Genomic DNA, 26,086 nt, shown 5'->3' with positions numbered 1-26,086 from the left:
CTGACAGCATTTCAAGCAATAGGCTTTATGAAAAGTGTGGTTCAATCCCACTTTCTAAGGCTTTAATGAGAGACAGGTTGGGATGTCTAGGGCACGTTCTGTGGATAAAGGACGAGAGATTGCTAAAGGTTTACCTTTTCGGTGAACCGTCTAGGGTAAACGGAAAGCAGGGCATCTGTGGTTGGGGTGGGAGGATGTTATAAAGAAAGATTTGGAGGAAATGGTAACTTCTTGGGATGGTTTAAAGAGGGACACTGTCAATAGATTGGGAAAGAGGAGGAGCATGGGTGACTGTATTCGCCTTAGAGGCTTGGTGCTGCGGTGAGCTGTTAGTAGTAGTAGTAACCAAATGATTGGTGATTGATCGATAATCCAGTAAGAAAGACTGAGAACCAGAGCTGTCTTATTATAAGCGTACCCCAACATCGGAACAACCCTCAAAGACGTCCAAGAGATTAACCTGAAATTCTAGAAGCAGGCTCAAAAGCGATCAGTCAAGTTTGCAATACACTTTTGTAGAGTTCTAAGCAATTCAACACTAACTGAAGAATATAGAATTCCGCTACTCTCGCTTAAAATTAGTTCTGATCTTCCTACAGCAAAAGTTTTTTTCCAAGGTTCGAAGAAAATCAAGGAGTCGGTGAAGATAAAATAACAGCCGAAATGATTAAAAGCTCTGTATTCTCTTTGAGGTCTAAATAGGTTGCTCTTTTTGTATTTGTGAGTTCCACTGAGAATATTTGGTCGGTTGGATATAAAGCACGATGATTCAATTCTCAAAAAAAGTGATGCATCAAAATGGGAAAATTTGCATTGAATAAATCTACAAGCGATACGTAAGAAGCTACTATCTCGCACTATTCTCGAACCCATCCAATTGGTACTGGATACCAACTCAACGACGAACAACATGGTATCAGACCTAACCGCTCTTGCACATACTATTTACTTCCCGAATACTCCTCGACAGAGGCGTCATTTCATCAATATTCTAGAAGGGGTTGGTGAAGTTGGAGCCAATATTTCCAAATCAAGTTACGAGCCTGAGAAAATTTGCCTTATTTTGGAAAATAGGGAGAAACACCCCCTAAAAGTCATCGCTTTCACCATCGCAAAATCACACCATCGCATTCAGCGTATCAGAGAACCCTATAGCAAAGATTTCAAGCTCCTACCTACAAAAATGTGGAATTTCGTATTTTTTTTCCAGAAGACAGATCACGGGTGCGTATTTATTTGTTTTTTTCTTTTTCCCAGGGGGTCATCGTATCGACCAAGTGGTTCTAGAATGTCACAAGAGGGCTCCTTCTAACGGAAATGAAAAGTTCTAGTGCCCTTTTTAAATGACCAAAAAAATTGGAGGGCACCTAGGCCCCCTCCCACGCTCATTTTATTCCCAAAGTCAACTGATCAAAATTTTGAGATAGCCATTTTGTTCCGCATAGTCGAAAACCATAATAACTATGTCTTTGGGGATGACTTACCCCCCACAGTCCCTGGGGGAGAGGCTGCAAGTTACAAACTTTGACCAGTCTTTACATACAGTAATGGTTACTGGGAAGCGTACAGACGTTTTCAGGGGGATTTTTTGGTTTGGGGTGGGGTTGAGGGGAGGGGCTATGTGGGAGAATCTTTCCTTGGAGGAGTATTTCATGGGGGAAGAGAAATTCAAAGAAAAGGGCGCGGGATTTTCTAGCATTACTATAAAAAAAAACATGAAAAAATAAACATGAATAAGTTTTTTTAATTGAAAGTAAGAGTAGTATTAAAACTTAAAACGAACAGAGATTACTACGCATATGAGGGGTTCTAAAAATACTTTAGCATAAAAAGCGAGGTATTTAGGAGAACATAAATACCTCGCTCTTTATGCTAAAGTATTTTTAGTAATTTAAACTATTTATTCTGCGACCTTTCTGATTCAGGGGTTATCAAACAGTTCGTGGTAACGAACTGTAGTAAGGAGCGACCCGGCTCAATAGTAACCAAAACTCTAAAAAATGGAATTTTGATATCAATAGCTACATCAAAAGAATTGCATTTTAATGCTGATTTTAAATATATAAGTTTCAACAAGTTTAGTCTTACCCATCAAAAGTTACGAGCCTGAGAAAATTTGCCTTATTTAAGATAATAGGGGAACACATCCCCTAAAAGTCGTAGGATCTTAACGAAAATGACACCATCAGATTTAGCTTATCAGAGAACCCTACTGTAGAAGTTTCAAGCTCCTATCTACAAAAAAGTGGAACTTTGTATTTTTGCCAGAAGACAAATCACGGGTGCGTGTTTATTTGTTTGTTTGTTTGTTTTGTTTTTTTTCCCATGGGGACATCGTATCGACCAAGTGGTCCTAGAATGTCGCAAGAGGGCTCATTCTAACGGAAATGAAAAGTTCTAGTGCCCTTTTTGAGTGACCAAAAAAATTGGAGGGCATCTAGGCCCCCTCCCACGCTCATTTTTTTCCCAAAGTCAACGGATCAAAATTTTGAGATAACCATTTTGTTCAGCATAATCGAAAACCATAATAACTATGTCTTTGGAGATGACTTACTCCCCCACAATCCCCGGGGGAGGGGCTGTAAGTTACAAACTTTGAACAGTGTTTACATATAGTAATGGTTATTGGGAAGTGTACAGACGTTTACAGGGGGATTTTATTTTGCTTAGGGGTGGGGCTGAGGAGAGGGGGCTATGTTGGAGGATCTTTCCTTGGAGCAATCTGTCATGGGGGAAGAAAAATTCAATGAAAAGGGCGCAGGATTTTCTAGCATTACTATAAGAAAACAATGAAAAATAAACATGAAAACTTTTTTCAAACGAAAGGAAGGAGTACCATTGAAACTTAAAACGAACAGATATTATTACGAATATGAGGGGTTCTAATAACACTTTAGCATAAAGAGCGAGGTATTTAGGAGGAGATAAATACCTCACTCTTTATGCTAAAGTATTTTTAGTAATTTCAAATATTTATTCTACGGCCTTTCTGATTCAGGGGTCATTCTTAAAGAATTGGGACAAAACTTACGATTTAGTGTAAAGAGCGAGGTATTAACGAGGGTACAAACCCCCTCGTATACATAATAAAAATATAAGGTTATGAAAGTTTGTTACGTAAGTTAATTCTTAAGTTACGTATATTTTTTACTAATAAAAACGTTCTTTAAAAATTAAAAGTTCTAGTTGCCTTTTTAAGTAACCGAAAAACTGGAGGGCAACTAGGCCTCCTTCTCCACCCCTTATTTCTCAAAATCGTCTGATCAAAACTAAGAAAAGCCATTTAGCCAAAAAAGAATTAATATACATATTTCATTTTAATAATTTATGTGCGGAGAGCCAAAACCAAACATGCATTAATTCAAAAACGTTCTGAAATTAAACAAAAAAAAAACTAATTTTTTAGCTGAAAGTAAGGAGCGACATTAAAACTTAAAAAGAACATAAATTACTCCTTATATGAAATGGGTTGTCCCCTCCGCAATCCCTAGCTCTTTACGCTAAAGTTTGACTCTTTGCCACAATTCTACTTTTTAAAACAATTAAAAGCTTTAGTGTAAAGAGCGAGGGATTTCGGAGGGGACAACCCATTTCATATACGGAGTAATTTCTGTTCATTTTAAGTTTTAATGTTGCTCCTTACTTTCAGCTAAAAAAATTAGTTTTTTTCTATTTAATTTTTAACAGAAACCGTCTTAAAGTCTACTTTGGAAAGGTAAAAAGATTTCGAGAGGTCAGATTGTACACTTAATCAATTTAGTTTAAGAACATGTATTTATAATGAGTGTAAATAAATGAGCCTCTACACTTTGGAAAAAAAAAAATGAGAGAACTTGAAGAAGAGTTCGAAAGTTAAGACATTTTGAAAGACAGTTACTAAGAGAGAGAAGAGAAAGTTGTTACTTACTGGCAAATATTATTATAACTAAACTGTTTTACACAATACAGAAGTTACACAATACAAACAGGCCTATTGCATCGTTCATTGTTTTAAAATTATGTTATTGTATTAGAATAGTACTGTGGATGTCATCACTTTACCAATATCAACTGCATTGGCAATACAGTGAGAATTGACGTGTGGCTTAGAAGAAAGATTTATTTGAATATGGAATATGGAAATGAATATGGAATATGGAAGGAATGAATTTGATGAAATTTGATGAATATGATATGGAAGCTCGTCATTATGTCCACATGCTCGGCAGTGGATCTTGCTGGATTTGATTGTTGACATTTTCCCTGGATTGGATTTAATTGGAAGGGGATCTGATTTTTCACCTTCAGATTTTTCAATTTCTACTCTTAGCATGTAGCGCAGCAATTTTTCTAGAATGGACTTAATTATTTGGAATGTATCGCCAAGTTTCATATTTTCAAGCAGTGTCAGAACTTCAGCAACTGGGAATTGTTGTGTGTTAATCGTTCCCAAAATTTCTAAGGATGCTATGAATCTTACTTCAGGATTTTTTAACGTCCAGCTATGAAATGTTTTTAAAAAACCATCCCATTGTTCCACTTTTGAGTCTTTCAATACGTCACAGCAAATTTTGGAAAACTCTTTAAATTCTTCGATGGTGAACAAATCAACAAAACATGGCGCCTTTTGCCCTGCAGCCACGATTGGAATAAGTTCTTTTAAAGCAGTCATCTTAGACTTTTGACTCTTATAAATGGAAAAAACATTCCTGAGGGCTTCTACATCTCCCGTTTCTCTGTAAATATGAATTACCTTCTCAGCAGCTTCTTCCTGAATACCTAGAAAATTGTATTTCTCAACAATATATTCAAAAGCATCCTTGTCCACTTCCTCGAAACACAAAACGGTTCCACCTGTATAACACTGGATGATAAATTCCATCGTCATAAAATGGACATCGTTCGCCATAACAGTATTCGTCTCCTTCTCGAGAAAGTCGTTTTCAAACATTCGCTTAAACACATCGCTCACTGTTGTTAATAGACTTTTCTTAGCCGTAACGTCTCCACCGTTGCATCGAATAGTAACTATGGTGCTGTCACTACTAGTTAATTGACTTAAAAGTGCTGTGAAAGGTGACGGAATTTCAGCCATTTCAATCAACGCTTGACGTAAACCAGTTCTTTTCCAGTTGATGACAGGGAATCTATAAAACGAAATAGTTCAATTAAGATGAACAGGTGCACGTGAAATAATAGGAGCATTTTCAAAGGTATTTAAGCAAAAAGTCGAGTTTTCATTAAGCTTTTTCAGGCTAGGCTGGTCAAGTGTTAGATTAGCGAAAAATTTAGTTTCAAACAGTTCGTGGTAACGAACTGAAGATAAGGGGCGACACAACTCAATATTAACTGAAACTCTAAAAACAGAATTTTTTTAGCAATTGATGCATCAAAAGATCCGGCTTCTTATGCTGATTTCCAGTATATAAAGTTCATTGTGTTTAATTTGTCTGATTTTTGAAAACGGGAACATCCTAAAAGAGTAAAGCGATCTTAATTAAATTCACACCATCATGGTCAGCATATATGAAAACCCTCTTTTAGAGGTTTCAATCCCCTATCTGAAATAAAAAGATGCGAATTTTGCTTTTTGCCCGAAGAAAGATTTTATTTTGTTATTATTTTTTTGCTAGGGTGACCTTATCGAACCACTGGCCCCAAAAGATTGGGAGAGGGATCACTCGAACGAAAATTAAAAATTCTAGTGCTCTTTAAGCTACCTAAAAATTGAGTGGTAACTAGCCCCCCTCCCATGTCATTTTTTTCAAATTTAAGACATGAGATCAAAATTTAAATTAACCATTCGATTCAGCATAGTTGAAATGTCCTATAACTGTGGAAAGTTCTTTGACTGAAAGTAAGGGGCAAAATTAAAACATCAAAGAACATAAATTATGCCATATACGAAGGGGACTACCCCTTCCTCGGCTGTCACTCTTTACGCTAAAGTTTGAATTTTTGTCACAATTCTTTCAAAAGGACTTGTTGGGCCATTGAATTGGAGTGAGAGGTGTTTTTAAAGAACTTAATGACTAAGTATAAAGAGTGAGGATTGAGGAAGGGATAATCCCCTCATATACGGCAAAATTTCTGTTTATTTTGAGTTGTGTTATTTCTCCTTGCCTTTAATCGAAAAACTTGTTTGTTTTTTATTTTTTTTATTAAATCAATACCACAAGGACTGGTTATCCGACTAATCCAAATTTTTCCAAAACCAATCTGAAACTCTTTGGATATTTCAAGCCGTGTTTTCGTTTGTTTTTTACCGATAAAACACCAAATAAATCAGCCAATTAGAAAACCTCCTGTTGCTGAAAGACTCTGTTGCTGAAATAGTTGCTATCCCAAGACTTTGACATCGATATATCAGTATATCAATATATCAGTATATCGATATATCAATAAATCAGCTAATTATAAAACCTCCTGTTGCTGAAATAGTTGCTATCCTAAGACATTGACATCGAAATCGTATCTGACTTATCTTGACTTGAAGGTAAGATAAAGACGCTGAAGGCAAGGAGACTCTCCTTGAGCAAGCAACTGTTCGTAGCTATTAGAGCACCTGAAAAGCATATTTCTGACTTGCACCCCTCCGGGGATGTTTTCGCTATCCTAGAGTTTTCCCAAAAGATATTTGGGCTCTCTGAAACCTCCCAAAAATTCATGCTAAGAGAATTGGCGATTTGTGCTTGGTATTAACACTTAAAACTTTATAACCATTCGTTTCTATTTAAATACATAAAATAATGTATTAATAATGGTGATCCGAATTACAAGTGAAGATCAAAAAGGCTGTTTAGGTCCTGGACGAAAAACACTATGATAAGAAATAGCTGTAAAAAAAAAAAAAAAAAACTCATCTGAGTCACCAGTATCTCCTTAAGTGAGTTCTACAGGGGTATATACTACTAAGAATGATACCTTGTACTTTCTAGTCATAAAATGAGTGATTAGTATTCCATTATTAATACCTTACCAGCCTAAACAAGACTTAGTAGCTTCCTATCACCTAATTTCATGCTTCCTACCCCTGGGGTATGAGTTTCTGAAACTGCTAATAAGTCCAATTCAAATTGTCTGAATTCGTCAGTCAAAATGTTGACACGATAGTTATTTTTTTAACGTCGTAACATTCCAAGTTCCAATTTTCATATTCTTTAAATCATTGAAAATGTTTTGGCCTCAAGAAAAGCAATGGTCCCAGATACCAGTGCAGGACGGGGACCAACATATTTTGTCAAGTCTACACCGAAGCGCTTTAGCTGGCTGAAAACCAGACAGCAAAAAGTCCCTCGAACCTCCAACTGAATGGAGGCCTTGTGCAATCCTGGAACCACTTTGGTCACAATTTGGCCTTCAAAACTTGGTGATGCGCTTCTATCAACAAGAGTCAAAATCCTGCGCAGACAATGTCAAGTATATTACTTCCGACTCATTATATATTCCTGCCTAGAAATATTATGCTACTACGGGGAGGCAAGACATAGTAGATAAATTAGCTAGAAAGAGGTTTTTCAGCCTGAAAATGCCCACCAAAACAGACCCAGCCCAGAAGAATTATCTATTAATTAGAAACCCTATGCGAATGCTGTGTCGTTTACCCGGCTACAATTTCCTTAGGTTGTGCCACTTTTCAAGTGGGAATAGAGTTGACCGCAAGACCTTAAGTCTTGTAGTTACCCCAAAAGGGTTGATGCAGCCCTTCGTAGAGGCTGCTGTCCATAGATCTGGATCTTAACCCCTTCTTCAGTTGTCCTCCTATGGAGGATCCTCCCACGACGGTGTTATACATTACCATGCAATATAATCCATTACTGGGAGAAGGTTTGTCCACACACCGCTGGGCCCTGCTGAGTGTACGTTTGAGGGGCCTTCTTCCTCCTCCACCGTTATTTATGGCCCCAGGTGAGGGTGCCTCTGTTTCTATCATGGAACTACAGGGAAAAGGTCCCTCTTTGGTCCGTGCTTCCTATGGAGGTAGCTTACACATATGTAGGGTGTTCTCCTATTGCCACTTTGGGACACGCTGAGTGGCTTGAGGAAGGTCCCTATTGAGCAGTAGACTCACAAATTTTCTATGACAAGCCTAACTAACTTCCAACTAGGGCTTTGGAGTTGGAGTTTTAGTAAAATTTTGCAAGAGTGATAGAACTGCATTTGACATAACTATATAATAACAATAATAAATATCTAATAAATATCAATAATAATAATTATATAATAAAAATGATAATAAATATAATAATAATAAAATGTAATATAACAATCAATATAATAAATAATAATAATAAATAGAAAAATGAATAATATAATTAATAATAATAACAGTTTGGTTAAAAAAAACAAACAACAATAATTTTGGAAGATTCAAGGAATGCAAGTTGTCTTTATTTTGATGCTTTTCCATTTTTATTTCTTTCCATTTTCTGGCACTCTTAATGGGAGGTATTCAATGGTGAATTGGGGTCGTAAATCCTTAGGGTCTCAGTCAAAATTAGTTTTAAATAATATTTTTTTGTAAACCACGGTAAATGCAAGCCAATTCAGCCTCTCTTATTTTATATATCCCTACAATTCCAACCCCAAGCACACAAAGAGCCACCACAAAGACAATAGAAAAGTAAAGCTTTTGCTTTCAGACATGACGCATTTGCACCATTTTTGCACTTTCCCCAGATGGTTGTGCATTGAAGTTTTCAAATCAGTACATTTTCCCGATGTTTTGAAAAATTGCAGTTCTGATGTTTTGCACTAAAAAACGGTCCATTTTCGCTTTTAATGCTGCGCTATCTTATATCAGATGTCTGGTAACTCTGTTTCCTACATTTTTGAGAAGGTGAACCCACAGTGCTACTTCAAACTCTTGGAAAGAGCTTGCTGGTGGCATGGTGACAACTTCTCCGTGGAACTTCTTTGTGTTTCCTTTCGTGGCAGTCAGCTTTAGCTTTTAGCAAATTTGTTCTGTTGAATTTAGAGATGAACTTCTTTAATGGACTCCTTGAATAAATTATCTCACAAACATCTTAGATGATATATCCTCGGTTCCATTTCATGATTGGACCTATAGCTTTTTTTGAGTCCTTTAAAATGACATCAGAGATTTCAAACAGCTTCAATGACACACCTTAGTTGCATTGTTTTCAAAATGCCAGGCAGCAGAGTCGTTCTGCCAACTTGATTATATGAATAATCATTGATTATGTGATTATTGATCACATAGTTGCGTAAGATCACATCTTAGTTGCATTGTTTTCAAAAATGCCAGGCAGCAGAGTCGTTCTGCCAACTTGATTATATGAATAATCATTGATTATGTGATTATTGATCACATAGTTGCGTAAGATCACATCTTAGTTGCATTGTTTTCAAAATACCAGGCAGCAGAGTCGTTCTGCCAACTTGATCATGTGAAAAATCATAAAAAAAGATGTACGTTTTGGTTACACAATGGAAAAAAATTCGTAATATAAGGTGGTTTTGAGGTGACCTCTATCGGACCTGTTAGACCTCTTATGCGAGGCTACAGCACTTCAAAAAGTTGTAGAAAACGATTGTCTAGTATCAAGAGCCTTACTGCGATGCAATCATGACCGTCCAATCGGATGGGGGAAGAACTCTGGAGGCTCTTATGGTGCAGATATAGATTTAATCACAGTTAGAGAAAAAATGAGGCATGAGCCCTTCAAAATTACTAGAGGAAGCTTAATTTCTCACCTCAGCTTAATCTCAACCCTCTTGTTCTACATATTCTTTTATATTTAAAGCATAAACACACAGAATAAAAGACCATTTTCAGTTTCATCATATTCCTATAACATATAGGAATATGTGTCATCATATTTTTATAGCCTGACTCTTAATAGAAGCTATGTTGATACTGAAAATAAAGCTTAAAATTAACTTACAAAGTATCTGAAAGGTCAAATAAGAAATTAGACCAAGTATGCTGATTTGATATTGAAAATTTTACACCGACTAGCATTATCTTCTTTGCAGAACTTTTGTTGACCCTTTATCTCTTGTTTGCTTCTTATCAGTGGCTGGACTGTCAACATTTTTTATGACAAGAAGGATAACAAACGAATTGTTTTCTTCATTAACTGAAGAAACTACAAGAAGTCTTTTTTAAAAATTTCCATTATATTTTAACAATCTGTTTTTTCCGACATGAACTATAAGTAAGATTCAGGTATCTAGGCTGGGAACATAATGGTCATTCAGAAAATTGTTCCCAGGGGTGATCGTATCGACCCAGTGGTCCTAGAATGTCGTGAAAAGGCTCATTCTAACGGAAATAAAAAGTTCTAGTGCCCTTTTTAAGTGACCAAAAAAATTGGAGGGCACCTCTGCCCTTCCCCACGCTCATTTTTCCCCTAAGTCACCGGATCAAAATTTTGAGATAGTCATTTTGTTCAGCAAAGTCGAAAAACCAAATAACTATGTCTTTGGGGATGACTTACTCCCCCACAATCTCTGGAGGAGGGACTGCAAGTTACAAACTTTGACCATTGTTTACATATAGTAATGTTTATTGGGAAGTGTACAGACGTTTCCAGGGGGACTTTTTCTGATTGAGGGGGTTACGTGGGATTATCTTTTTCATGGAGAATTTATCATGTGGGAAAAGAAATTCCTTGAAGGGGGTGCAGGATTTTCTAGCATTCCTTAAAAAAAAAAAAAACAATGAAAAATAAATATGAAAAAGTTTTTTCAACTGGATGTAAGGAGCAGCATTATGACTTAAAACGAACAGAAATTATTACGCACACGAGGAGGTTCATCACCTCCTAAATACCTCGCTCTTTACGCTAAAGTATTTTTTTGTAATTTCAACTATTTATTCTACGACCTTTGTGATTCAGGGGTCACTCTTAAAGAATTGAAATATAATTTAAGCTTTGGTTTAAAGAATGAGGTATTTACGAGGGGAGAACCCTCTCATATACGTAATAAAAATATACGAATATAAAAGCTCGTTACGTAAGTTGATTCGTAAGTGGCATATATTTATTACTAATAAAAACGTTCGTAAAACAAATTAAAAGTTCTAGTTGCCTTTCTAAGCAACCAAAAAATATGAGGGCAAATAGGCCTTCTACTCCGCCCCTTTGATCAAAACTATGAGAAAGCCATTTAGCCCCAAAAATATGCAAATTTCGTTTTAATTATTCATGTGCGGAGAGCCAAAATCAAAACATGTATTAATTCAAAAACGTTCAGAAATTAAATAAAAAAAACAAGTTTTTTTAACTGAAAGTAAGGAGCGACATAAGAACTTAAAACGAACAGAAATTACTTCGTATATGAAGGGGACTGTTTCCCTCCGCTCTTTACGAGAAGTTTTCTTTATTGTTTAAAAAAGTAGAGTTGTAAGAAAGGGTCAAACTTTGGTGTAAAGAGCGGGGCGTTTGGGAGGGAACAGTCCCTTTCATATACGGAGTAATTTCTGTTCGTTTTAAGTTCGCTCCTTACTTTCAGCTGAAAAAACTCGTTTTTTTTTATTTAACTCATATATAAAGCATATCGTAAGATAAAATAAGATAAGTACGACTTGTGACTGCAATTACTTCCGACTGAGCCTGTGACTTTTTGCAACTGTACCTATGCAACATGCGACTATAACTGCAGCTACTTGTGTCTTTGACCTCTTGCGACTACTAATATTCAAAATGTCGGTAAAGCAAATTGCCAGGTAAAACATCCCTCCTCCTTCGTGGGGAATTCCCTGATAGTTATAAGAGAGGAGCTATTACCCCACAGCACCTATATTTCGGATTAGTCCAAATTAAGGGACATTAGAGAATATTTATGCCTATTCTATATTTATCTGAAGGCTTGTTGAAAGTTAAAAAATGAACCATTTATTCTGTATGGACTACGGTATTATTTAGGGACGAATGCACGGCATTACAACCTCTTTAGCTGGGACGCTCAATATATGGCTCTTTGATAATTTTAAACCGTTTGGGTTATTTAGAATTTTAAATCAATAGATACTTGGCCCTCTTTGGGGCAAAATTGTTTTTGCAAAATTACTATTTGTTTTTGCTGAGGCATAGCCTTTTTCGCCACTTGAAAAATGTATTAGAACTTTTATTTTCTTTCTAATGAACCTTCCATCGATTTTCTAGAACCATTTGTACACTAATATCACCCCCATAAGAACAAACAAACACGTATCCATGATCTTTCTGTCTCGAAAAATTCTAAATCTCTCGTTCAATCTCTCTCTTTTTCAAAAATCCGGTAAAACTGATTTGGGATGTCTTGTTTAGCGTAGAATTTGTTTCAAAAATAATAGGGTAAAGTGTGACCAGTAGTTCTTTACTATTTTGGATTTTTTCCAAATCCTACTGGCCCTTCCCTTGAAAACAGCTTTGCATACGGTTTAAGGCATTGAAATGACTGCTATGTGTACTCTGAAGAAACAATGTAACAGCGAAATTTTTCTAAAAAACGCAATTTTTAGAAGGAAAAGTGATATTTTAAAAGTGAAATAAATGCCTACGATTAAAACTCGCCCTTTACAAAATTATTTTTACATTACTTTTTGTTAACTGGCTTATTTATATGGAGCTGTTTTTCGACTAATTTGAACTAATTGAAATTTAATCCTCGTTTTTTTTTGGGGGGGGGGGGGCGTAGGAGTCTGCAATCCCTCGACTTTGAAAAATCCCCAAGATTAAAAAAAATCAATAGTGACAAATTTCACAAAAACAAACGTCAAAACTGTTCAAATTCCGTTTGTTTGTTCAAAGTTTGCATCGGTGCTACAATTAGTTGTTAGCAGTAGTAATAGATAAACTGACTAGATAGGACACAATCATTTTTAGAACTACTTGGCCTCGACTGGCAACTCTACTTATAGCCAGATCCTAATCCCCAATGTTTAACACATACTTTAGACGGGAAGGAATACACAACGTAAGGACATCGATGCCTACTTGCCTCGTTCTTTTAGAAAGTATGTAAACGTTCAAAATATGGTTATTTGTGCGTGAAGATTTTAACGAGTTTTAAACTTCATGCCTGACTTTTCTGTGGCTTTCACCCTTTTCTTATGGTAGAAATGAGGAAAAACTGCACCAGTATTAAAATACCTAAAACCATTAGGTTTTAGAAAAGAAAGTAAAGCCAGACCCGTTCATAGAGTTCGTGGTGCCCGGGGAAAAATTAATCACTGCGCTCCACTCCAGACTCAAATAAAAGCAGTAAAAGCCGAATCAACATGAACAATCCCCAGCCACTGCTCCCCAACTGTAGCGCCCGAGGCAGCTGTTTCCCCTTGAACGATTCTGAATAAAGCCGTTAGGGTTAATTAACGTCTGGGTATTTTTGAAGTCATGACCTATTTAGATTGTTTGTTCGCTCCGAATATCAGTAGTCTGCCAGTTTTCATAAAAGATTAGGCCATATATTGGACCAAAATTGTACTGATGCATGTACAATTGTTGCTTGTTTAATAAGATGTATTTATTTTGAGCTAAAATTTCCCAATTTGGGTCCTTTTGTTCAATTTTGGTTCTTTTTGGCTATTCTACTGCTTACATCTTTACTCCTCCCCAGTGTACTCATTTATAATACCACTTTGGTTAGTGGGGATATTTCTTATGCCCTTTCGGACGAGGGTTAGAGCTCTCGTGTAACAAATCCTTTGGCTGAGGGTCAGTGGTATGACTCGCCGTGAATCTGGGAAGCTTATAGCGGAATAAACTCTCACGTATTTTCTGAATATAAGATCCAGGGGATGCGGAAAACCCTGGTCTTGCTGCAAAACCAACAGGTGAGGACATTTAATTGATTTTCTAGTAATCCGTCATCACCTCTACATCCTCACCTGTTTCTATGCTAAGCGACTTAACCTGTTTCTATGTCTTTGAAACTTAGAAGAGTGACTTATTCTAGCACCTAAGTTGAAAAATAAACAAATTCTTTGTTTAAATACTGTTCAGGCCCTTATATTTCTGAATGTAAGGGGCAAAGAGCTATTCTCTAAGCATGGCTTCATATTTAGGAAAACTTTTAACAATTAGAAGTTGAAGTTAAATTCAGTAGTCCTTAACTAAGCAGCCAAGAAATACCTCTATAAGCCCAATTTAATTTTTAACCCTCTGTATTTGTGGTAGAAATAAAGGAAAAAAGGTTCCACATTAAATTTGCTTTTGCTTCTAAAATTCTCAAAACCATTACGATAATGTTAGAAATATTGTAAACACTTCCTGAAATTTTTTTAATCCGTCCTCTTTTTCTTATTTGAGCCCCTTTTTAGATGTTTTTAAACCCTGATAATGTATATTTGAACCTTGATTGAGGTCTAACTGATTTGTTTCAATTATTTTATGTTTTATTTGAACAAAATTGTCTTAAAGTTGACTTAAAGTGTTGAAAGATAAAAAGGTTTAGAGAAGTTGGATTATGAACTTTAGTAATTTCGTTTAGGATAAAGTTTGTTACTAAATGAACCTGATACTGATTTATAATTCTTATACTCATAATACCTTAGAGCAAGAAAGCACACTGAGAAAAAGGGAAAGTTAAGAGGTTTTGAAAGATATTGAGAGAGAAGAGGAAGTTATCTCGAATTGGCGAATATGGCTTAATGGCTTATGGCTAAGCTGTTTTCCTTAGCACATGCTAATCTCTTGAAGTTAATCTTACCTTTAAATAGGCCTACCTCTAAGTAGGAAAAATTAAATAGTTTCAATGCTCAAAGTTACTTTATTTTTACTTGAATAATACTGTGGATAAAACTTTACTAAATTAATATTACTAATCCTATTACTTATTTCACCTACATTGGCAGAACAGCGTTAATTTAGTTGTGTCCTAGAAAACAAGATTTTAAGTTTCTGGGAAACTTTGATAATAAGTTTTGGTAAACTAGCACATTGCACTCAGTTGTTGTTTAGCGAGTCACAGACCCGAAAACACGAGTTTCTATGTTTGGATATATAAGTCTTACATAACATTTTTCACGAGGATTATCATTTAGAACCTTTAAGTTATGCGGACACTCAGTTTTCATGCATTTCAAGTGCCTTCCCGTGCATTTTGATGAATAATGGTAAGGAAGCTCGTCATTGTGTCCACATTCGATGCAATTGATCTTTGTCGACGAACATTTACGGGGCAGATTGGACTTCTGGATTTTTGGCGGATTTTCTACCTCCATTTTTAGGATGTAACGCAACAATTTTTCTGAAATCGACTTAATTATTTGGATTGTATCGCCAAGTTTCAAGTTCTCAAGCAGTGTCAGAACTCCAGTAACTGGGAATTGTTCTATGTTCATAATTCCCAAAATTTCTAAGGATGTCATGGATCTTTCTTCTGGGTTCTCTGGATATTTCGTCCAGCTATAAAATGCTTCTAAAAAGCTTTGCCACTGGTCAACTTTAGAGTCTTTCATTATGTGACAGCAAATTTTGGAAAACTCCTTGAATTCTTCGATTGTGAACACATCAATAAAATATGGCGCTTTCTTTCCCGCAGTAATAATTGGAACAATTTCTTTTATAGCTGTCATCCTCCACTTTTGACTATCACAAAGGAAAAAAACGTTCGCGAGGGCTTCTATATTTCCTCTTTTTCTGTAAATATGAATCATCATCTTAGCAACTTCATCCCGAATACCTATAAAATTGTATTTCTCAACAATATATTCAAAATCTTCCTTATCTACTTGATTTTCTACCAAAGCAACAGTTCCACGTGTATAGCATTGAATAATAAACTCCATAGTTGGAAAATGGACGTCATCTGCCATAACTGTATTTGTCTTCTTCTCAAGAAAGTCGTGTTGGAACATGCACCTAAACACATCGCTTACTGTTGTTAGTAGGATCTTTTTAGCCCTAATATCTCCACCATTGCATTGAATAGTCACTATGGTATCATCGCTGATTGTTAGTTTACTTAAAAGGGCTGTGAAAGGTGACGGAAATGCTTTCATTTTTGGCGGTTCAATGACAGTTCTGTGACGACTCACGTCGATTCGGTGAACCAATTGATGATGAAATCAATTGTTTTCGATGAAATACTCAGACGTGAAACAATTCTTCTCTTGAGAAGATAAGAGAGTCTAAAAAGGAAAAACAAGTCTTAGTTCAGATTATCATGTCTTTATGAAACATAGGTAGCGTTTTCAAAAGGATGTCAGTAAGACTTCTTTTCAGTTTTCAGCAAGGATTTGTCAAAACCAGGTTTAAGATAAGTATATTAACAAAAAAAAAAAAAAAAACAGGGACGGATAAAGACGTATCAGTGCTTGGGGTCTCCTGGTGCCACACTGGGCAACAGATCAGTTATAGATGTCAAATTATGGTTATTATACTTCTCTAAGGAACATATTTATTTATTGTATGTTTATTTAATGATTTTACTATTTAAAATATATATATAACTTCTAATTTGTACAATAAGATTTAAGGAAAACTCCCCGTAACGAAATTTTATTGATGACATGATACTCATGCAGTTTGAATTGTGATCAATCTTATCAAACTGTTCGTGGTAACGAACTGTCGTAAGGAGCGACACGGCTCAATAATACACGAAAGGTTAAAAAACGGAATTTTGATACTAACAGATACATCAAAAGAATAAGATGATTATGCTGATTTTAAATATATTAAATACAAAAGCTTTTTTAATTGAAAGTAAAGAGCGACATTAAAACGAACTTACTCTGTATATGAAACGGGTTGTCCCCTCTTCAACACCCCGCTCTTTATGCTAAAGTTTGACTCTTTGTCACAACTTTGCTTTTTAAAACAATAAAAAATCTTTGTGGGGGGTTGAGGAGAGGGAGCTACGTGGAAGTATATTTCCCTGGAGAAATTTTTCATGGGGGAAGAGGTAATTCCATGAAGGGGGCCCAAGATTTTCTAGCATTATTTAAAAAAAAAACAATGAAAAAAATAAAATGAAATTTTTTCAACTGAAAGTAAGAAGCAACAATAAAACTTAAAATTAACAGAAATTATTACGAATATGAGGGGTTCTTCTCCTCCTAAATAATTCGCTCTTTGCGCTAAAGTACTTTTATTAATTTCAACTATATTCTACGGCCTTTGTGACTCTGTGGTTATTCTCAAAGAAATGGGACAAAATTTAAACTTTATTGTAAAGAGCGAGGTATTAACAAGGGGCCAAACTCCTCATATACATAATAAAAATATACGAATATAGAAGTTTGTTACATAAGATAATTTGTTGGGTACGTATATTTTTTACTAATAAAAACGCTCGTATAAAATTAAAAGCTCTAGTTGCCTTTTTAAGTAACCAAAAAATTGGAGGGCAACTAGGGCTCCTCCCTCGCTCTTTTTTCTCAAAATCTTCCGATTAAAACTATGAGAAAGCTATTTAGCCAAAAAAAAAAATTAATATGCAAATTTAGTTTTAATCATTTATGTGCGGTGAGCTAAGTTCAAAACATACATTATTTCAAAAACATTCAGAAATCAAATAAAAAAAACAAGTTTATATTACAATATAATATATATACATATATATATATATACTTACAAATACAAGTCTTAACGAACTGTGATTAGGAGTGACCCGGCTCAATAGTAACCAAAACTTTAAAAAACCGTATTTTGATAGTAATAATTACATCAAAAGAATCATATTTTTATGCTGATTTTAAATATATAAGTTCCATCAAGTTTAGTCTTACACATCAAAAGTTATGATATATATATATATATATATATATATATATATATATATATATATATATATATATATATATATATATATATATATATATATATATATGTGTATATATATATATATATATATATATATATATATATATATATATATATATATATATATATATATATATATATATATATATATATATATATATATATATGTGTATATATATATATATATATATATATATATATATATATATATATATATATATATATATATATATATATGTATATATATATGTATATATATATGTATATATATATATATATATATATATATATATATATATATATATATATATATATATATATATATATATATATATAAGAATATTTGCCTCATTTTAGAAAATATGCTGAAACCTTCCCTAAAAGTCAAATAATTAAATTCAGCGTATCAGAGAACCCTACTGTAGAAGTTTCAAGTTTTTATTTAGAAAAATGTGAAATTTTTTGCCGGAAGACAGATCACAGATGCGTGTTTATTTGTGTTTTTTTTTTCCAGGGGTGATTGTATTGATCGTGGTCCTAGAATGTCGCGAGAGGGCTCATTCTAACAAAAATTAAAAGTTTTAGTGCCCTAAGTTCTAGTTGTAATTTCGTTTTCATTATTCATGTGCGATGAGCCAAAATCAAAACATGCATTAATTTTTAAACGTTCAGAAATTAAATATAAAAAACAAGCTTTTTGTACTCCAAAAGTAAGGGGCGACATTAAAACTTAAAACGAACAGAAATTATTCCGTATCTGAAAGGGGTTGTCCCCTCCTCGACGTATTGCTTTTTACACTAAAGTTTTACCGATTAAAGTAAAAAAGTGGAAACATTTAAAATATGTTTTGTTTTCAGCAAACTATAAATTATGTTCTGGTCTAAAATATAATCGTGTATAACAGTAGCCCATTCGCAACGCTACAATCTCTTCTTTTTTTGAGGGCTTAATTGACAAGTCTATATTTCTAACTAAATTAGGACAACTTTTTATTTTTGTTTCCGGTTCTATTTCATTGGGTTTAGTCATTAAAAAATGATTTGTCTAATCTTGGCAGGATTTTTAACCATGTCAAGGCTTTTTTCTAAATTAAAAAATAGCTTTATAAATCTTTAAACCCGTATAAATCAGGATCTAGCTAAGGACTACAGAAGAACTCATTGTGTTTATGCTACACAAGTGTCCTAATATCCTAGTCATGATTTTTGGGACCCAAATCGGATGAAACCCTTGTGGGGGAGTAATAAATCTTTATAATTAAGGTGCAGCATAAAAAAGGAATAAACTATAAAAGTTAAGTTGCCAAACAGAGTACAACAGCATAGCCGATGATTAAGAATACCATTAAGGGAAAAAAAGACAGTAGCTAGTGACAAAAGATACAATTCAGATGGCCAAGTGGCCAGTTGATTTTTGAATTAAAATCCAGTTAGTATTATGGCCAAGATGGGTCCGATCAGACCCCATCCCTTCTATCCCTGGTACTTATCATAACCAATGCACGGAAATCCAGACGAACTCACAAAAATTAGGGCCAACCCTTGAAATCCAGACCAAACCATAGAAATATCCATCTTGATCATTCTACTCCAGTTGCAATCAATCCATGACTAAACAGACAAAAAGCCAAGACAGATAGTCTGAGTGAGAGGCACAGCCGACAAAAGCCTCTTCAGGAATGTATAAAAATTATATCATTTTCACTATTGATCCATCCATCCATTTGAGCTTTAATTCTATTTCTGAAGGTTCCAATTCTACTTAACATAAATGTCAAAAGTTATCAAAGGCTAATTTATTTTGGAAGCGCTAAATGTAAGCAGAACAAAATACTATTCTGGGGCATCATTCAGGCCTTTCATGAGAACATGAAGACTTCGTCTATCTAATTTACCCAGAATTTCACTTTACGTACAAGTTTAAGGGACGAAAATAGTACTAGTAATAAAGGCGGATCTAGAGCAAAATGTTAAGGGGGAGGATGTGACAAAGACGCCAATAATTGACCAAATTGGCAACTTTATTTTAAAAAGTGGGTAAAAGGCAGAAAAAACGAATGAGGGTGCCAAAAAAAATCTTTGGGGAGGCCCGCGGTTCCCCTGGATTAGGCCTGGTTTCTTGACTAGGTAAAATACCAACAAAAAACTACTTTTTACCTTAGTCTTTCAGCAAAGGTGCAAAGAATTTAATCCTTTCAGTTCAGTATTCCGATGAAGATTGACAAGACAACTTATAATATTCAAACCTAGATTGAAATTCTGACCTGATTGTTTCGGGTTGTGATTGACTGATTAATCTAGTTAAAAATGATTTCATTATGTCTGAAATTTCAATGTCCCATTATGTATATTTTCCGATAATGATGTTTTTTATGTAAAAGAAGTCAAATCTCACGGGACTTTTCAATGCCATCTGACACAATTGGACCATAATTAGTCTTCAGCACTAAGAATTCCTCATTATCAACTTAAAACACATATTCTTGCCAAAATTTTCCATGAAGTCCGTTGAGTGAATGCAAGAAAATATATAATGTATAATATAATAACTTATTCCAGAAAAAGCCCGTGTGCCATAGGAAATTTACATAACAAAAACAAACAACAAATTAATTAAAATAAATTAATACTATTTAAAGAAAACGCTCACGATGTGCCGCTGCAATTCTGACAAACCTTGCTATTATTTTAACACTCAGGAAATTTGTCTTTTTCATTCTATCTACCATCCATATCTCATTCAATTTTTCTTTACCATACATCTCTCGCCTCCATTCATTTAATTCGACACATTCGCGCAAAAGATGTATTAAACTTTCATCCTGAGATCCACACATAGGACAAGCAATAGATTCTACCTTCTCCCCTTTTCTCCTTTGATACTTTCTTTTCTCACCAATCAAAAATCCATTTTTGTAGGGAAAGGATAAAATTTTTTCAGAATCTCGGGGTGGGGCATGAAACTACAAAAATGGCATTCTTCAAGAAAATACCATACCGGCTTTTCTAAAATTTGGAGATAATTTTAAAATCCAATTTACAAGCCTCGTCATTATGACTTTCATAAAGAATTTTGCTGTCAGGGCTCTTTTCCCTTGTATTTTTTCAGAAGAGGGGGTACACAAAATGCGTTTATATTCATTATGTTAGGTTTTTGCGAGTCAGACCAACACTTCGGGGTTGGGAGGGGGGTAAACCCCTCTAACCCCCTGGATACGGCCATTCATGTGATGTTATGTGTGGATTAGACTAAGTGTGTCAAGCGCTGATTGCCTGTCCTGTTTCTAAGATAGATTTTAATTGACATTAATTCTTTATAGCTTATTTCATTAGAAGTAAATGATACAGGCAGCGTTATAGGTATCATCGAGGTTTTGCAACAATACATGAAAATGTTTTCCCGTCTGAAGCCCCTTAAAGTGCAGATTCCTTTTCGCTTTTTTTTCTTTAGTTTAAATTACTTTAAAAAAAATTGCTACAAATTTAGTTTTCCAAAGAAAAGTGGGGCTGCATTATATTGAAGTTTAACAGAAATAAAGCAAAATAATTTTTCAATCGTAAAACTACCATAACTACAATAAAAAAAAAATGAAGTCCAAAACGAACAGATATTACAATCCCTAAACGATTCAAACTGACCAGAACATAATTTGCACTTTACTTAAAACAATTCTTAATTATAGCTTTGTGTAGTATGTGCATGACGTTTCGAGTCACTTTTTAAGTTTTTGTTCCAATCAGCCTTCTAACGTTTTATACGGTTATAAAGCCATTTGTAACTTAATCAGATATAGCGAACTTTGCTCAATAGAATCCAGACCCATTAAAATAAAGTTATTTAAAGGTTCTGTCTACGAATCTGCAAGTGGGAATTATTCTTAAATGAAGCTTTCGGAAATCAAACTAGTGGTTAGTTCTTAAAAAAAAAAAAAAAAACATTTCTATTTTCTCGGCAGGATTGTCAGTCAAGCCGAGATTTTTTTCTCTAAATTAGAAAATAGTTTTATAAATTTGTAAAACCTTATGAATCAGGATTTAGCAAAGGACTACAGAAAATTTCTAAAGGTTCGATTTTAATAAAGCATAAATATCAAAGAATATAAAATGCTAGTTTATTTTGGAAGGGCTAAATGTAAGCCGAGCAAAATACCTTTTTAGGGCATTGTTTAGGCCTTCGATCAAAACACCAAGGCTTCATTTATCTAACTCAACAAGAATTTTACCGTTCAATTTTACGGACGAAATTAATGCTTAAAAGTTTCCAATGTTTATATTTTTCACCAAATTTGAATGGTGGTTTTAATGAACAGTTTTACTATATTAGTACAGACTGAAAAAAAAAGGCATTAAGTAGGTTGATAGAGACAAAGGTGAATCTATAGCAAAATCTTAGGGGGGGGGGGCAATGTGACAAGGGTGCCAATAATTGACCAAATTTGCAACTTTATTTTTAAATGAGTGTAAAAAAGTGAAAAAACAAATTAGGTTGCCAAAAAATTTTGAGAGGGGCCTGCGGTCTCCCTGGATATGGCCTGGTTAATATACTGGGAAATACCAACTTCAACTATATTTTACCTTAACCTTTCAGGAAAGAAGGAAAAAACCTAAGACTTCCAGTTCAATATCAAACAGTTCGTGGTAACGAACTGTAGTAAGGAGCGACCCGGCTCAATAGTAATCAAAACTCTAAAAAATGGAATTTTGATACCAATAGTTATATCAAAAGAATTGCAATTTAATGTTGATTTTAAATATATAAGTTTAATCAAGATTAGTTTTACCTATCAAAAGGTACGAGCCTGAGAAAATTGCCTCATTTTCGAAAAAAGGGGAAACACCCCCCAAAGGTCATACAATCTTAACAAAATCACACCATCAGATTCAGCGTATCAGAGAACCTATTTGTAGAAGTTTCAAGCTCCTATCTACAATAATATGGAATTTCGTATTTTTTGTCAGAAGACAGATCACAGATGCGTGTTTATTTGTTGTCGTTTTTTTTCCCCCCATGTGTGATCGTATCGAGCCCTTGGTCCTAGAATGTCACGACATGGCTCATATTAACGGAAATTAAAAGTTCTAGTGCTCTTTTTAAGTGACCAAAAAACTTGGAGGGCACCTGGGCCCCCTCCCACGCTCATTTTCCCCCAAAGTCACTGGATCAAAATTTTGAGATAGCCATTTTATTCACCATAGTCGAAAAAATTTAATAACGATGTCTTTGGGGACAACTTACTCCCCCGCAGTCCCCGTGGGAGGGGTTGCAAGTTACAAATTTCGACCTGTGTCAAACAGTTCGTGGTAACGAACAGTAATAAGGAGCGACCCGCCTCAATAGTAACCAAAACTCTAAAAAATAGAATTTTGATACCAATAGCTACATCAAAAGAATCGCATTTTAATGCTGATTTGAAATATATAAGTTTCATCAAGTTCAGTCTTACCAATCAAAAGTTACGAGCCTGAGAAAATTTACATTTTTTTTAGAAAATAGGAGGAAACACACCTTAAAAGTCATTGAATCTTAACAAAAATCACACCATCAGGTTCAACGTATCAGAGAACCCTATTGTAGAATTTTCAAGCTCCTATCTGCAAAAATGTGGAATTTTGTAGTTTTTGCTAGATGGCAGATCACGGATGCGTGTTTATTTGTTTGTTTGTTTTTTTGTTGTTTTTTTCCATGGGTGATCGTATCGACCCAGTTGTCCTAGAATGTTGCAAGAGGGCTCATTCTAATGGAAATGAAAAGTTCTAGTGCCCTTTTTAAGTGACCAAAAAAATTGGAGGGCACATAGGCCCCCTCCCACGCCAATTATTTTCCCAATGTCAATAGATCAAAATTCTGAGATAGCCATTTTATTCAGAGTAGTCGAAAAACCTTTTAACTATGTCTTTGGGGACGACTTACTCCCCCCACAGTCCCCGTGGGAGGGGCAACAAGTTACAAACTTTGACCAGTGCTTACATATAGTAATGGTTATTGGGAAGTGTACAGGCGTATTCAGGAGGATTTTTTTGGTTGGGGGAGGGGTTGAGAAGAGAGAGATATGCTGGGGGAACTATCTATTGAGAATTTGTCATGGGGGAAAAAATTTCCATGAAGGGAGCGCAGGATTTACTAGCATCATTTAAAAAAAAAACAATGAAAAAATAAATATGAAAAAGTTTTTTCAGCCTGAAGTAAGAAACAGCATTAAAACTTAAAAAAAAACAGATATTACCCATATGAGGTGCTCAATTCCTCCAAATACCTCGCTCTTTACGCCAAAGTATTTTTAGTAATTTCAACTATTTATTCTACGGCTTTTGTTATTCAGGGGTCATTCTTAATGAATTGGGACAAAATTTAAGCTTTAGTGTAAAGAGCGAGGTACTGACCAGGGGGCGAACCCCTTCATATATGTAATAAAAACATGAGAATACAAAAGTTCTTTACGTAAGCTAATTTATAAGTCACGTAAATCTTTTACTAATAAAAAGATTCGTAAAAAATTAAAAGTTCTAGTTGCCTTTATAATTAACCAAAAATTGGAGGGCAACTAGGCTTCCTCCCCCGCTCTTTTTTCTCAAAATCATTCGATCAAAATTATGAGAAAGCCATTTAGCCAAAAAACAAATATGCAAATTTTGTTTTAATTATTCCTCTGCGGAGAGCCAAAATCAAAACATGCATTGATTCAAAAACGTTCAGAAATTAAATAATAAAAAAAAACAAGTTTTTTTAGCTGAAAGTAAGGAGCGACATTTAAACTTAAAACGAACAGAAATTACTTCGTATATGAAAGAGGCTGCTTCCTCATCAACGCCCCGCTCTTTACGCTAAAGTTTTTTACTGTTTTAAAAAGAAGAATTGAGAGAAAGAGTCAAACTTTAGCATAAAGAGCGGGGCGTTGATGAGGAAGAAGCCTCTTTCATATACGAAGTAATTTCTGTTCGTTTTAAGTTTTAATGTCGCTCCTTACTTTCAGTTAAAAAAACCTGTTTTTTATATTTAATTTACATATAGTAATGGTTACTGGGACGTTTTCAGGGGGATTTTTTCGGTTTGGGAGGGAAAGTTGAGGTTGGGAGGGTTACATGGGAGGATCTTTCCATGGAAAACGTCTCATGGGGGAAGAGACTTTCAATGAAGGGGGCGCAGGATTTTCTAGCGAAAATAGAGAAAATGAGAAAATAAATAAAAAAAGTTCTTTTTAACTGAAAGTGAGGAGCAGCATTAAAACTTCAAACGAGCAGAAATTATTACGCATATGAGGGTTTGCCTCCTCGTAATACCTCGCTCTTTATGCTAAAGTATTTTTAGTAATTTCAACTATTTATTCTACGGCCTTTGTGATTCAAGGGTCATTCTTATGGAATTGGGACAAAATTTAAGCTTTAGTTTAAAGAGTGAGGTATTGACGAGGGGTAAACCCCCTCATATACGCAATAAAAAAATAGTAATATAGAAGTTCGTTACGTAAGTTAATTCGTAAATTACGTATATTTTTTACTAATGAAAATGTTCGTAAAACATTTAAAGTTCTATTTGCCTTTTTAAGTAATCAAAAAACTGGAGGGCAACTAGGCTTCCTCCCTCGCTCCTTACTTTCATTTAAAAAACTTGTTTTTTTTTATTTAATTCCTATGAAGATTGACTTATCAAAGACGACTTATCATATTAAAATTAAATAAAAAAAACAACATTTTGTTTTTAAACTGAAAGTAAGGGGCGACATTAAAACTTAAAACGAACATGAATCACTCCGTATACGAAAGGAGCTGTTCCCTCCTCAACACCCCGCTCTTTACGCTAAAGTTTGACCCCTTCTCTCTACTCTACTTTTTATAACAGTCAAAACTTTAGTGTAATGAGCGGGATATTGCGGAGGGAACAGCCCCTTTCATATACGGAGTAATTTTTGTTTGTTCTAAGTTTTAAAACAAAAACCTTATGTTTAAGTTTTAAAACCTTACTTTCAGTTAAACAAACCTTGTTTTTTTTTTATTTAATTTCTGAACGTTACTGAATTAATGCATGTTTTGATTTTGGCTCTTCGCACATGAATAATTAAAACGAAATTTGCATATCATTTTTTTTGTAAATGGCTTTCTCATAATTTTGATCAAACAATTTGATAAAAAAGGGGTGGGGGAGGAGGCCTAGTTGCCCTCTAATTGTGGGCTACTTAAAAATGCAACCGGATCTTTTTATTTTTTTACGAACATTTTTATAGCAATAAATATACGTAACTTACGAATAAACTTGCATAACAAACTTCTTTATTTGCATATTTTTGTTATATCTATGAGGGGGTTCACTCCCTCGTCAATATCTCCCTCTTTACACTAAAGCTTTTATTTTGTCCCACTTCTGTAAGAATGACCCCTGAATTACCAAGGCC

At 34.6% G+C, this 26,086-nt stretch overlaps 1 protein-coding gene and 1 long non-coding RNA gene across 4 annotated transcripts in view; both read right to left on the bottom strand.

Moving 5' to 3' along the window:
* The window catches only part of LOC136032335 (uncharacterized), a 109,895-nt gene extending 99,904 nt beyond the window's left edge, over nucleotides 1-9,991 (bottom strand). The window contains exons 1-2 of one of the 3 annotated variants that reach the window (XR_010618706.1): nucleotides 9,888-9,991; nucleotides 3,908-5,126 (exon numbers count right to left, since the gene is read on the bottom strand). Coding sequence is in view for 1 of the 3 variants with exons in the window: in XM_065712653.1 (XP_065568725.1) it covers nucleotides 4,010-5,126; nucleotides 9,888-9,964 (1,194 nt within the window). In the remaining 2 variants the exon portion in view is untranslated. Of the gene's footprint in view, nucleotides 1-3,896; nucleotides 5,127-9,887 lie in introns of those variants that run through there. The other 2 variants (XM_065712653.1, XM_065712654.1) reach the window with 2 other exon arrangements.
* The window catches only part of LOC136032340 (uncharacterized), a 513,312-nt gene that overhangs the window by 186,525 nt on the left and 300,701 nt on the right, over nucleotides 1-26,086 (bottom strand). The gene's annotated exons all lie outside the window — the stretch shown is intronic.

Source organism: Artemia franciscana, chromosome 10 (assembly GCF_032884065.1).
Source record: "Artemia franciscana chromosome 10, ASM3288406v1, whole genome shotgun sequence".
In the NCBI taxonomy this organism is placed as follows: Eukaryota; Metazoa; Arthropoda; class Branchiopoda; order Anostraca; family Artemiidae; genus Artemia; species Artemia franciscana.
The sequence above is the reverse complement of the archived record's forward strand: the minus strand, read 5'-3'. Positions and strand labels throughout refer to the sequence as shown.